Here is a 14842-nt window from a genome sequence, read left to right as displayed (position 1 = left end):
TGAGATTTCACGCATCAAGCGCTCAGATGGATTTATCTGCGCCTGCATTATTGAATTTCAGATACGGTGAACGTCGAGTTTTTGTAACGCTTTCATGAATTCCAACGATTTCAAATGAGGAACATTGTCAGTTAACAAAAACTGATGTTTTACGTATTTGGAATACGTCACTCCAAACAACTAATCACATGTATATACTTGGCTTTGCGAATAGGGCACATTTCAATTAATTTGGAAAACACGTCAATGCTACCAGTATGTATCGATTTCCCCTAGTAGATTTGGGTAAGGTAATGGACCATATAAATCAAAACCTATTAATTGTAACGGCTTATTGGCAATAGAGGTCCATCAAGAAGGAATTATATTTTCCTCGCTTATACGTGTATCAAAAGTTCGTAAGATTTTCCTAATGATATTTCTCATTCTGTTCTATGTGAAGGTCTCGCGTAAAATTGCCAATAACTTATCCAATCCTTTGTGTCCGGTGCAACGATGTGATAACCATACCATGTACTTTTAACAATCTGCAAGCCAAACTATCCTCAATTTGGTATGTTCACGACCACTGTATGGGCATAAATATCCCTTTTCCATTTTGTGTTTGATAGCAATTTTGTTCAATCCGGGGCATTTCAGGTCTTTTCCTTCTGTAGTACGTTTCAGCTATTTTATTATTTTCCCAAATGTGGATCTTCTCTCTATGCGATGATCAATATATTAAGTTTCTCTAACTTATCTAAAACTTGACAATCAGCTCCCAGAATATGGATCAAACTCACCTTCAAAAGGGTTACGGCTCAATATATCAGCCATGGGATTTGATTGCCTTGTACAGTGATCAATGGTAATATTAAATCGATATCCTTCCACTAGACAAAGTAGAGATTAACATAAAAGTCAGGGCTTTATTATCTGTTCCTATTACAATGGGATATCCGTAAAACGTATTTCGACATTGTTGCAACGCTTGAACCGCAGATAACATATCCAGCTCGGTAGCTGTGTAGTTTAATTAATGTTTTTGTAACTTTCTACTGAAGAAGGATAAATACCCTTTCTTGGTCTCTTCAGGATTCTTCTCTTTGTATATTATAGCTACTGTCCGTAATATAGATACATCTGTCTCAATGATGAAGTTAAGCTCGAAATTAGGGTATCCAATTTGATTAAATTATTTCAAAATACCATGGCATTTATGAAATCAGTTTCGCATTGGTCGCTCCATTTCCATTCAAATTCTTCAAGAAATCATGTAATGGTGCCGTAACATTAACGTATTTTGGACAAAGATCATCGAAGAATTGACATATTTCGAGGAACTGTCCTATATGTTTTACTTTGGTAGGACTAGGAAAATCACAGATGGACTGAATTTTAAGTGGATGTCTCTCACCGCTTCTCCATGAATTACGTGACCGACAATATGCGCTTCGGGATGGCAGAACTTAACTTTTACATTGATTTTTGAAACCAAATCTAAACATATTTTCCAACAACCTTTGTAGTTTATCCACATGTTCTTCGAACGTATCAGTAGCAAAAATAAGATCGCCTACAGATCTCATTTAAAATTCCTTTGCTTCCGTCGTTAAGTTACGATCAAATATTCTTCTTGGTGCGGAACCAGCAGTTTAATTCCAAATGGTAGCCGATTGAAAACATACGTATGGTTAGCAAGCATCAAGGCGGTTAATAATCTTGATTTCAATTCCAAAAATATGATAGTAAGATGATGTGCAGTCCATACAGTACTTCTTTGATCGATACTTCCCAGTAAACTCCTTGATACTTGGAACTTGATCGTTTCCAGGTATCAACTTCTAATTTAACGCCCTCACGGCCAACATACCCTTAATGAACTGTCGGGTTTTTCTTAACACAACCAGTGGGTTCATAAATGGAGTGAATGATTTAGAGCTGGGCTCAGTGGCTCTGATGGCTGCGGTGCTGGCCTTCGCCTTCTAACCCTAACTTGGCAGGTTCGATCGTGGCTCAGTCCGGTGGTAGTAAAGGTACTCAAATAAGTCATCCTCGTATCGGTAGATTTACTGACACGTAAACGAACTCTTTCTGTGCAAAATTCCGGCACACGGGCAACATCGAAAAATGAAAGTAGTTAGTGCGACGTAAAGCAGGTAGCATTAATCTATATGTATAAAAATAACTTGTCCTGACTGACTGAGAGATTCATCATCGCCGAGCCAAAACTACTGGACATAAAGAAATAAAATTTGGGGGATACATTCATATTACAATGTAGGTGTTCACTAAGAGAGGACTTTTGGATATCCCGTCGCCAAGGCGGGTGAAGAGGAGGGTGAATATTTAAAATGAGTGTATCAATATATCTCGAACACTGAACAGTTTAAAGACGTGAAAACTGGTTTTTGGAATCTACTTAAAAATAAAGAGACAAGTATTTACTGTATTTGTTTTCGGAAAATCCTTTTAATGGGGCTGAAAATAGTTGAAAATTGGTTGAATACCTTTTATGTGGATAATTATGTCTCAAAAACTGAAGATGTTACAGTCATGAAAATTGGCATTTGGAATCTCCTTCTATTCTAATATATAAAGAGGTAAAGTTTGTTTTATGTAGTGGCTAATCTCAGGAACTACTTGACCTATTCTAAAAATTCTTATACTAATGGAAAGATACATTATCGCTGAGTGGTATAGGCTATATTTTATTTTAAAAACAATTCGAGGGGCGACGTGGGGGATAAAAAACTACCAGGCTAATATAGGCGAAATACCGAATTTGTCATACAAGGACGAGCCAATGCTCATTTTAAGCACATTGACGCAAAAAATAAAACTTGGTAAGCACTAAGGGCCTGAAGACCATGTTTTAGGCCCTAAATCCAAACGTTATTGAGATATTGGCACCACACTACCCTGCTCTAGGAATCGGATCAAGAAATGAACTGCCATAACCATGGTAACATCAGCTCCAGTATGCTTACAGCAGCGAAATTATCAGCAATATAACACAAAACCTAACATATTTCAGACATCAAAATAGGCATTTGGAATTTCCCTTAAAAATAAAACAACACAAATTTTTGTTTTCAAAAATCCACTTAAGGGCGAGAGCGGTGAGGTAAAAAGAAGTGAGGAGCGAACTGTGTCACACATATGTGGATTTGACCCTGTTTTACGGCTGGATGCACTTCCTGACGTCAACCCTATGTGTAGGGATGCAATTACTATTGCGTGTTCCTGTTGTGGTTGGAAGTGTGGTGCGTTGAGTAAATATGGAGAGGAGAGTGTCCACACAAACACAAACAGCCTGTCCCCCAGCCAGATGAATTAATCAGACACGATTAAAATCCCCGACCCAGCCAGAAATCGAACCCGGAACCCTATGAACCGAAGGCCTCAACGCTGACCACTCATTCAAGGAGTGAGGCAGTTTTAAAATGAGTATGTCTAGAGTACATCTCATTAAATTAACATGTTACAGACGTGAAAATTGGTATTTGTACTGCACCGTTCCCGTGTTTAGGTCAAGTAGCAATTAGATCCAGACTAGCTCAATGTATAATCAATTTCTAGTCGTTGTTGATTTCGGGTCATGAGGTCGATATCGAGAGTGAACCCTCGGGGTATATGGCTGAATAAACATAACCTACGCATTGGACGTCACCAGTTCGCGATGCGGTTCGTTTGCGCAGAGTTTTTCATTAATTATTAACTTCCAATTATTTAAGGCTAGATTCCCAATCTAATAAATCATTGAAAAAGTAATAAAGTTTTTCTAATACTATTTTATTAAATAAAGAGGAAAGTCTTGAAAAGCTAATGAAATAATCTGATCTCAAATAAAAATGAATCTAATTATGATGTACTAACTTTGAAGTTCATCTAATTCTCAAAATATTTTAAAATCAAGGAAAGTGTCCTCTAATTAAATTGAAAAGAACAAGATCTAAATACATACAAGTTTGACTGGGAGCTGGAAAATGTCTCTGATGCAGATTACTTATGGTAATATAAATCACATTTCCTCCTCTCAACTGTCATTACATGATATGGTTTCTTAAAATTTTCACTTTATTTACACATACATCACCTAATCAATTCACAGTATGTTAGGTTCACTTATCAATAGCTGTCCATATTCCATTATCAGCATATGTATTAAATGTGATAAAAAGAAACTATTTTGTAAACTATTTCAAAGTTCTCATCGTCGTTATTCACTTTATATGGAACAAAAGATAATTCATTAAGTCATCACTTCATTCAAAAATCAATTGAAATACGAGTATCATTATTGTCATTTACTAATGTTGTTCATTAAAAATAAATATTAAATTCAAAAATGAATTTAAGTGCCAACACATTAATTACTCGCGATCTGTCATCATGCTATCACTCATATCTGATGACTATTCAATGTAATTATTCTAGATATTGAGTAGTCTAACTTGTAAGAAGACCCTGTCAGTTACTGTCAACCTTCAAATACGGATAATATCACCAGTGATATCATTCAATGCAAACAAATAGGCTTTCTAACTTTTCTTGCTGGAATGAAAATATTTTACGATAGAAATACGTACTAATATATGCTACATTCGTGTTATCTTCCCTATGTGGATGTTTTTGATGATCTACAGGTATTTGTCAACATAGGCCCGTTATATAGATCGTATTCGGTACTATATGTGGATTTCTGAAGAACTAACATGCTTAAGAGAACCAAGTACAACTAATCCTCTACCTTGAAATTGCGTCAATTGACCTAACGCCGTCGTTAAAATTATCTATTTCTTCACTCTCGACGAAACAATAATCATCATCATCATTACTCTTCATAATACTCGACCATTCTTCACATATAATTCCTCTACTTCATATTACACACCTCATGTCTCCCTTTACATTACACTAAGCATAATAACCCATTTTAATTTGACGCATGTTACTATATAATCATTATTCATTCATTTAATAATCCCATTCTGTTCTGAATTTTCTTCACGTTCCATTAACTATCTTCATATGTCTTCCTAAGACGTTGCAATAACCTGTGTACGATTATATATCAACTCCGCTTCGCAGTATTATGCCCTAATATAGGCCTAATATTAACCACAATGTCGTATCACGTCTGATTTTAAGCTAGGTTAACCTCTTTTCATTCAACATTGACAACATTACGAACGCAAGGTTTGCTTCTCACTGGTTAAATACTTTCTAATCCAATGAACTTGTTATTCTGATCAGATTACTACGTAATAACCTCTAATTTTATTAATTTGGTTGACTTTTCACGTAACATCACTTCTTTGGATAACTTAGTATAGCACTTCACATGCATATTTCACGAAAATATAAAATTGCACTTCTCACACAAAAATATTGTTTGAATTACTCACATAGGATGGACTTAAATGACATATCTTTTTCTCCTGCTTCCCTCGTCGCTGTTACATGTCCAGCTGGCTAGGACATCCTGTATTTGCATTCACGACTTCCTATCAGCCTCCTGGGATCGTCTGGGAAGGTCTTTGGTCTTCTTCGGTCATCATGGGATTGATTTGTCGGCTCGTGTCCCCATAATCCAGGTAGCCTGCGCCTCAGCCTTTCTAGCACATGACGTAGCTGGTTTCTTGCGCAGTTGAAACAGAAATACACATTGACATGGTCATTTCGTCATCTTATGATTACAAGGCCTGCTATGATCTAGTAATATTCTGCTACTAATGCTTCTTATAACGACATCATATTAAAATTCTGTATTTTGTCAATATGACTATTAAAGCTTCAGTCGGTACGTTATTTCATTTCCTATATCTTGCTCCACAAGTGATTATTCCTTTCTAATGTCTTGAGATTAAATTCTCTCGCTGGGTACGTCGCCTTCTCGGTATATCGTAACGTAGGAATGACGTGATATGCTGGCCCAACTCTGCCGTTTTATTTTACAAATCTGTCTAAATTCTGTAATGCAGATGTCTTGCAGAGCGCTTGTCGACGAATATCCCTATTTATATTTTAGTTTCAACCTCCGTTTTCACGTTTAGCCTCCTTCTTGAATTAACTGCTGTCGCGATCCACTCGTAGCTCTTTTCCAAATCGAATTTTTTTTTCAATAATAAATTTTAACAATATTCTGTATTCTTTCTTTTTTCACCGCCTTTCATATTTCATTCCCTTGCTTGTACCTGGTGAAAGCATCATTTTTCTGACATTTATGAATGTTTTAACGTGTTATTTCCGACCTTCTCGTGGCATAGCGACAATTTTTGCTCCAGAAAAAACTTCACTGCTAACAAAGAAAAGGCACAGTACTCCCTTTTAAATGTAAAGGAAAAAGTACTTTTTGTTTTCGGAAAATCAACTTAAGCTGAAGATCGAAATTAAGTGAAGAAGGATTTTAATTCTCTTAGTGAGGATACTTATATCTCAGAAACTAAGATGTTACAGACGTGAGAGTCGGTATTTTGAATCTCCTCTAGAAATAAAGATACTTGTTTCGACTTAAAAGAGGACTGTTTCTCACATGTAGAGTTCCATGTCACATGTTCCGGATTTAGCTCTGCCAGTAGCCTGGTCATATCAGCCCCAAAACGCAATGCCACAAACGTGGTTTACGAAGAGGTTCTGGAGTAAATGAAATGCAATATTTCGGTGAGTTTTTATACTTTAGGGATTTTCAGGTAATATTTTAGTGCAGTACCGAGGAACAATTAATTGTTATCAACTTACCAAATACTCGCGAGCGAAGCCGTGGGTAACAGCTGGTTAAAAATAAACAACAGAAAATCTACTTAAGGGGTGGTGAACAGGACTCACAAAAATGGTGACATTTTAAAATGAGTATATCTATCGGATATCTAAAAAAACATGTTAAAGACGCGAAAAGAAATAACCCCCATTAACATTTCCCTTTAAGTGGATTTTCAGAAAAAATATGCTTGTTCCTTTGCTTTTACAGGAGATTCCAAATACCAGTTTTCACGTCTTGAACGTGATTGATTGATTGATTGATTGATTGATTGATTGATTGATTGATTGATTGATTGATTGATTGATTGATTGATTGATTGATTGATTGATTGATTGATTGATTGATTGATTGATTGATTGATTGATTGATTGATTGATTGATTGATTGATTGATTGATTGATTGATTGATTGATTGATTGATTGATTGATTGATTGATTGATTGATTGATTGATTGATTGATTGATTGATTGATTGATTGATTGATTGATTGATTGATTGATTGATTGATTGATTGATTTACATTCTGTTTCAGATATGTGGGAGTACCAATGTTGCAACGAGTTTGGCTATTTCCAGACATTATCTTCGGACAGACAACCAATTGGAGTAACGCATAACCTGAATCGTTGGGAGAAACAATGCCAACAATGGAAGTAAGTTGTATTTGGGAACATCAGGACTCACTTTTTAATCTTTACGGATATTCATACGCATTCATTCGTAAATTTCCCTTAGAAGTTAACACTAGAACAATCCGTACTCAAATTTCATTGGTGATGTACAGTATTTTGTTATATCTTCTGCTTTCTGTTGTTCAAACAACGTATTTGGTGCTATGAAAGGGTGGGAACCAGAACTTTTACCAAAAGTTTGAAAGGAAGAGCATGGCAGAGTGAATTGTGTTAGTGGTAGTGGTGGTGGTGGTGGTGGTGGTGGTGGTGGTGGTGGTGGTGGTGGTGGTGGTGGTGGTGGTGGTGGTGGTGGTCGTGGTTGTGGTCGTCGTCGTCGTCGTTTTCTTAAGGTGAGCCGATCTGTTTTACAGCTGGCCCTGTGAGTGGATTGTTTGACAATTAAAAGATTGCTGGGATCTGTAATATATACGAGGAGTCGTATGTGGGCATTATATAATTATGATTGTTTTTACTGTGATTGCCCACCATTCAATCTACGTGCTGAAGGTCTGTGAGTACGTTATATTTGATTCGTATAATTGTGTTTTGTGTTTTATCTGTTCATAAATTGTCTTTTTTTACTCCTCTTCTTTCATTTTGTTCATAAACTTGATATTTTACAATCTCTCTTTCATTTTAGTAGTTTGACTTCCCAGATAGATGCGTGAGGGCTTCTTTACGGCGAGGACAACCGGGTTCATATTTCGACAGTTTTATTCAGCTCTGGTCAAAAATCGACGGCCTATAGGTATTTTAACACCTACATTTTCACCGCGTCTACGACTCTACCTTTTATTTATTGTTTTGAATGTATACGTCTTTTTGCTAGTACTGACTAGGTAGGACGTTTTAAAGTGGAAGTACCTATCAACACTGATCAGTATTATAAAATATGAATTCTGACTCTCCTAAGGAATAATGTATCGACATAAGACAGATCATGGCCGCGAGGGACGTGAAGATGATTAACAATGTTAATAGTAATTTTACGTCTCACTAACAAAATTTACGGCTTTCGGAGACGCCTAGGTGCCAATGTTTTGTCCAACAGCAGTTCTTTAACGTGCCTGTAAATCTACCGGCACAAGGCTGACGTATTTGAGCACTTTGAAATACCACCGGACTGAGCCAGGATCGAACCTGATCCCAACTCTATCTTTCAGCTACTCAGGCCGGCAGGTGCAGATTAAAGACGCCTTACGTCTCAAAATGCCTAATATCTTCGACGGAAGAGGAGAACAGGAGTTGATCAGGGAAGATCAGGTAGCGATTATAAAAGTGCAAATGAAGGTGTGTAATGACGATTCAGGTACGGGCTCCGTGGTCACGGAAGAATTTCGGAGAGGGTAGAAATAGCAGCGAAATAACTGAAGGGGAATTACGAATAAACAGATAAAAAATGAACACGTGCTCCCTGAGAAACATTAAACTTGAATTTTAAAACGAATCATTTAATGCAGTTACCCATAAATGACATGACTATCCAACGATAGTCCCGTAATCACTAATTACTTCAGTTTTGCCTGCATCTAACAATAATCAGAGTATAACGGGAAGGGGTCCTTGGTGATGTTAGTAATTACTGTTTTAAGTGAAAAACGACTAGGGAATTATCCTCCCGTAACACCAATCACTAGTACTCCGATTTACAGGCACTAAAATATCAGGAAATAGATAGTAAAAATGTTCAAATCACGCATATAAATCCGCACTATTCTGTCATTTAAATAATCAAAGACGCGTGCAAGTCATTCTCAAATATATTTTACCAGAGGTGTTTTTTGAATTTATGGTTTTCCTAAATACGTTAAAGAGATATCAAAAATGGCATTTCTGGTAGAGTCAAGAAGGATAACCATGGAATTAATTAATTCAGTACTTGATTTTCTATTAAAGCTTAGTGTAAATATTGTCAATTTATAACCAATAATTTCTCAATATTTTCGGACAGATCTTTCAACATCACACGGTGTAATGGGGCGAAAATTCAGTGAAGTTCGATTAGTTCCAAATATACTTAATCACTTTTATCGCCTTGAAAACACGAGCAAGGTATCTAATCTCCTTTCCACCGGGGAGTCACTGCGGTACACTCTACAACTCCAGATTAAACCTCTTTAAAGAGGGGGAGACCTAGCTCAACACGGGGAAAATAGGCCAATATTCATTCGATTGTTATATACGCCACAAACGTCGTTGACAAATGCTGCACATATCCCGGGATTTGCATACTTAAGAGCAGTCAGAAGCAACTTCGATAATGTCAAAATTCTAATTATATCTGTTACCGTGGTTTGGTGGATCAGCAGAGGTGAAAGAAGGTGCGGGCTGTAATGGGTCTAACTACAAGACCGAAAGATTAATTAAAATTTCAATAAAGGTTATATTTTCAAAGACAACAAGATATAACAAATTTTCACTAGGTGAAATAACAAAGAAAAATCAGGTACAATTGTAACTTTACAAAGGAAAGCACAAGTTAAGAGGTCGTTGCAAATTCTGGGCTTCGAGCTCCAAGTTATAATTCCTGAGCCCTCAGCTCACAACCACAAATTACCAAAGGGCAAAAAAACCCTCATTACATGGAGCACTTGCTCCCAACTTTTAACCTCAAGCCTCCCAGAGGCATTTTTCAAACGCAGAAAGAGCTGAGACGCTCTCGATTTTTCAAGCCTTATAAAGGCATTACCTAGACATCAGGATTCACTGCCATCAAGGCACAACTTACAAAAGTAAACAGGGGTATCTCGTACCCAATCTATTGGACCTTCGTGGAAAAAGAACAAATTAATTAAATGGCCCCAAAATACCAAGATGAATGGAGGCGTGAACTTACACTCCTACATGAAGCTTGTTAAAACCTAAGTGGCGCTAGGCCGATAAGCAGGGGCTATTCCCAAACTATGGAGGTGACACGTACACAGAGTAAATTTAACACATTAAGAAGGAATAGAAGAAAGGTTACAAAAACGTAGTCACCTCAACTTCAAGATGAAGGGGAGCTTGAGAGGGTAAGGCACTCTCTATCCCCGATTTACAGTTAAAGTTATACGGAAATTTTACAAAGACCGGAAAGATTTTACATATTTCACTGGATTGTTTACATATTAAAGGTTTCGGACCTGCCCCGAGGGTTAAACTGCTGAGCTAGCAAGAAATAAAGATGTTAAACGGCCATTACCTTCTTGAAGAACGGCTGCCTGAAGAAAGAGGCGCTTCCCGCCCCCTGCTATGCTTTTATACACTAAGCAAGATGTTGTTGAAGTGGCGAAGAGCCCTGAAAATCAGCAGTTCTTAAACCCTCGTGGAAGCTTCGAGACCTTCCATGAACAATAAAGACACGCCCACTCCACTTTATTGGATAGCTAAAGTTATACATCAACTCGAAGAAGAAGAAAGACACTATTGGTCAAAAATTAATTACAGAAATTCGGGATTGGCTGAGTTCAAAACAGGTGGAAAGAAAGATTAATATTGCCAACCCAAAAAATGAAAGAACAAAATTTAGTAAAGACAAACTTTCGAATACAAAATTTCTTCAAAAGTTCTTTCCCTTCGCACCAGGGTGCATGACCATAGTTTTTTAGTAGAGCCATCTGTCAGAGAAGGTCAGCACTTCTTGATAAACCAAAAAAACAAAAACAAATCGAAATACACACAGTGGCATCTTCTGAGGAACTGTTGAATTAATGCAGTTGTTAAAGTTCAGAGTTTCAGCTGTAGAGGAGTAATTTAAGGCGGAAAATTCAAATGTGCGGCGTATAGGTGTAGCAACCGGTACAATAACATTTTAAAATAAAATGTTCAATATTACCCGCCTTTTTAACAATATATCACAGTTTCCTTCATAACTCTTCTAATGTTTCACGGATAATTATGATTTTTCCAGGGTTTTCTCCCATAGTATTGTACTACAATCTGTACCTCATTCAGATCAATAGGATTTTATATAACATACCGGTATTTATTTTCAAAAATATTAATATTGTCTGGTGCTCGGAATAAAAACCCGACAAAAAATCCAAATCACAGTCTATGTTAATGATTGAGGTTCATTTTGTAACTGGAAGTTTGATACACACTTTAAAAAAGGAAAAGTACGAAAATTCTTATAAACTTGGAATTTGTAAGGGAAACAGTGATGTATTGTTAAAAAGGCGGGAAATTTTGAACATTTTATTTTAAAATATGAAAATTTTTAAACTTGTGACATTATTGAATTTGCTTCTGGTTCCTAGGAAGCATGGCAATACTGGGATATCTGCAGCAATTGTCAACAACAATTGTAGCATATTTAACGATCGAATGAATATTAACATATTTTTTCCCTTTGTTAAGCTGGGTCTCCCCCCTTTAAAAATTGAAACTCAGCTACTTGCATGTCGAGTATTCAAATAAAATATTTCCAGTTTCTCCATTTCTCTCATTTAAAAGACTGCAATCTCTCAGACAGTTAGTTTCTACCGCTCAAGAAAGAGTGATTTACCTCTCTCTTACAAGCTTGATAGAAAAGAACCCACTCTCCCATCTGTGGACATTTTTGGATTGCCGTTGATCCACTGATTGTACGAGCGTTGGGACAAGTCACGGCAACTAGGTTTTCTTCGTATGAAAGTGGGATCTACCAGACAAATGGAGGTAAACAGACGGGAGTGGGGAGAATGAGATGCAAGGAAATGTATGAACAACCCTGAGCAGGTTTAGCAGGTGTAGGATAAGCACGGAAATTGTCAGCCATACAATTCTCGTGCTACATTATGTTTATATTTAGAGAAACATTTGCTTAAATGCTCTATGTTCTAGTTCCCTGTAAAAAATCGTATGCCTGGGCATAAAAGTGTTAGGACAGGAATCACGTTCATGAATTATGCCGGTGTCCTTAAACTTTTGATAGCACCTGTACTATGAGTGTCATGCTTTCCAAGACATATGACGGTTGCCCAAATGCGAGCAAGAAAAAGTTGCCAAGACTCTTACCACAACCATCGTTCAAAGCTGCTTTTGCTTACTTTTCCTTCCGCATTAAAACCAAGAATTGTTTCGAGAACGCTCAGCTGCATTGAGACATAATTAAAAATATCAACTCCTGTCTACCGAAGTCCCTAATTTCACCTTACATCTATCCTCATATTTTAATTATGGAGAATTTCAAAATAAGAAGGTACTAGCTTACACGTTCAAGGAAAACCACATACAATTTTGTCTGTACTGTAAACGAATATATCTAAACATTAAAAATGTAATAAATAGTTAACTGTGCTTCAAATAGGTACTAACGATGAAATAGGCTATAATAGGCAACTTTTAAAAAATAGCTTTAATATAATTACATTAAAACCAATGTATGTGCTAAAACCTACGTTCCTCTCTTAAGGAAAAAGATAGGTAATTAGGCGAAATCTGAGCCCTAGTAAACAGAGGGTGAAAAGAATAATGTTTACCTCTTGAAGGAGTTGCTTATCGGCAATAGATAAACAAAGACCACGAATGGCGAGAAGATGAAAGTCTCGCTGGGCTTTCCAAACTTATTACCGTCGGGGTCAGGAGAAATTAAGAGTATTCGGTCACATAAGTTCCCAAGCTGATAGCCCCTTTTATCCCTGGTTGTTTTCTATCCCACCTCCCACAGGCGTACCAATCTAGTCACTTTATATGATGACAGTGAAATTTTTTTTTTTTGCTATTTGCTTTACGTCGCACCGACACAGATAGGTCTTATGGCGACGATGGGATGGGAAAGGCCTAGGAGTTGGAAGGAAGCGGCCGTGGCCTTAATTAAGGTACAGCCCCAGCATTTGCCTGGTGTGAAAATGGGAAACCACGGAAAACCATCTTCAGGGCTGCCGACAGTGGGGCTCGAACCCACGATCTCCCGGATGCAAGCTCACAGCCGCGCGCCTCTACACGCACGACCAACTCGCCCGGTCAGTGAAATTTTTGGTTCACCTTCAAATATGCAAGAAGGTAACTGTGAGCAAATTATTATGATAATGACGACGATGACGATAGCACTATCAGTCCATAGATTATTTTGATGCAGAGATTCATGAGCTCCATGCTAATATCTTCATCTCTGTGTACCTATTACGTGATTTATCTATCCTAAGTTGTTTATCAAATGCATGCATTGGTCTCCATCCATCATTTTACCCCGTACTTTTCCCACAGGGGAATTTTTCCTGTAAAATCAACTGAACCACACTTGAGTATCTCAAGATGCGTCGTATTAATCTACTTTCTTTTCCTGACCGAGTTTTAACAAAACATAAATCCCTCACCAACTTGATTCAGTATCCCTTTGTTTGTGCTATAATCTACCTATCTTGCCATCGCTTCAGTGGTACCACATTTTGAAGACTTGTGTTCCTTTTTATCTTGCATCATTGATTCACTTCCATCTAACGCCATTTTTCGCACAAACGTGTTCAGAATTTTGTGTTCCTAGTATACGAATAAATTCATTTTTTTAGACTTCTTTTTACTCAGCGTTTTTACGTTTTGTGTTCATCCTTACTAATTCCTACATCATTAAATCTATTTACTATACTTCATTTAAGGCTTCATTTTCAAATCTGACATTTGCCACATCACCTGAATACTTTCGTCTGCATTCCATTACTAATGTATCAATCCGTGGTATTCACTCTGCACTTGTTATCCAAGCCTCTTCCCATACAATTAAATAATTTTCACCAAATTATCTACAGACTCACATGAAACAACATTATCATCCGAAAAACCTGAGAGTTTTGATTTATTCCTTTCTAATTGCTATTCGTTTTCCTCATACTGGTACCCTTCACCGCCTATTCTATACCAGGTGCCCTACAGACCCGTACATTCTATTTATAAGTGCCCAGATGCACTGACGATCAATGGGATGCCTAATCGCTGGTTTACAAAGGAACGCTACAATGTGCTATATTTCGGATGTGAAACAAATAGCAGTCATTTTACCACACACACGTTCTCTAACAGTGTGCGTTTGTGTATAAGCAATATATACATAAAATAACACTTTATAACTCATTAAGTTACACGCGCACAGTACAGACATTCCAATCTATCAAAAAGTAAATTAGATGCGATATATGCCCCGAACGATTTACTAGCTCTTAATTGCAACTCTATTCGGTGAAATACGTGTATACAGGGCAGGCGACTATTTGGAAACTTCTGCGCATTATCGTCTGCGAGCTTCGAATTCATTCCGACCTCATTCTTCATAGATTTTAATCTATGTCCGGGTATTTGTCGTTGCTGAACACATCAGCTATTGTCAGTATATTGTCAGCAACTGTAGTGCTACTGTATCAAATACCAGCCTACTATTATGCGTTCGAAAACGAAGCTTCCTAACGCAAGGGGGTGCATTAAGCGGGTAGCGCTAAGGAATATAAAGCGAGCGGCCGTCCGGTTGTTATC

The 14842-nt window shown here is 37.3% G+C and overlaps 1 protein-coding gene across 1 annotated transcript in view; it reads left to right on the top strand.

Annotated features, from left to right (window-relative positions):
• Window positions 1-14842, top strand: part of LOC137501285 (putative serine protease F56F10.1) — an 86472-nt gene that overhangs the window by 59304 nt on the left and 12326 nt on the right. Inside the window, exon 7 of the mRNA XM_068228231.1 lies at window positions 7279-7399. Coding sequence (XP_068084332.1) covers window positions 7279-7399 — 121 coding nt within the window. The remainder of the gene's footprint in view (window positions 1-7278; window positions 7400-14842) is intronic.

Source organism: Anabrus simplex, chromosome 6 (assembly GCF_040414725.1).
Source record: "Anabrus simplex isolate iqAnaSimp1 chromosome 6, ASM4041472v1, whole genome shotgun sequence".
Classification (NCBI taxonomy): domain Eukaryota; kingdom Metazoa; phylum Arthropoda; class Insecta; order Orthoptera; family Tettigoniidae; genus Anabrus; species Anabrus simplex.
Note: the sequence above shows the minus strand (reverse complement) of the source record. Positions and strands in the feature narration are given on the sequence as shown.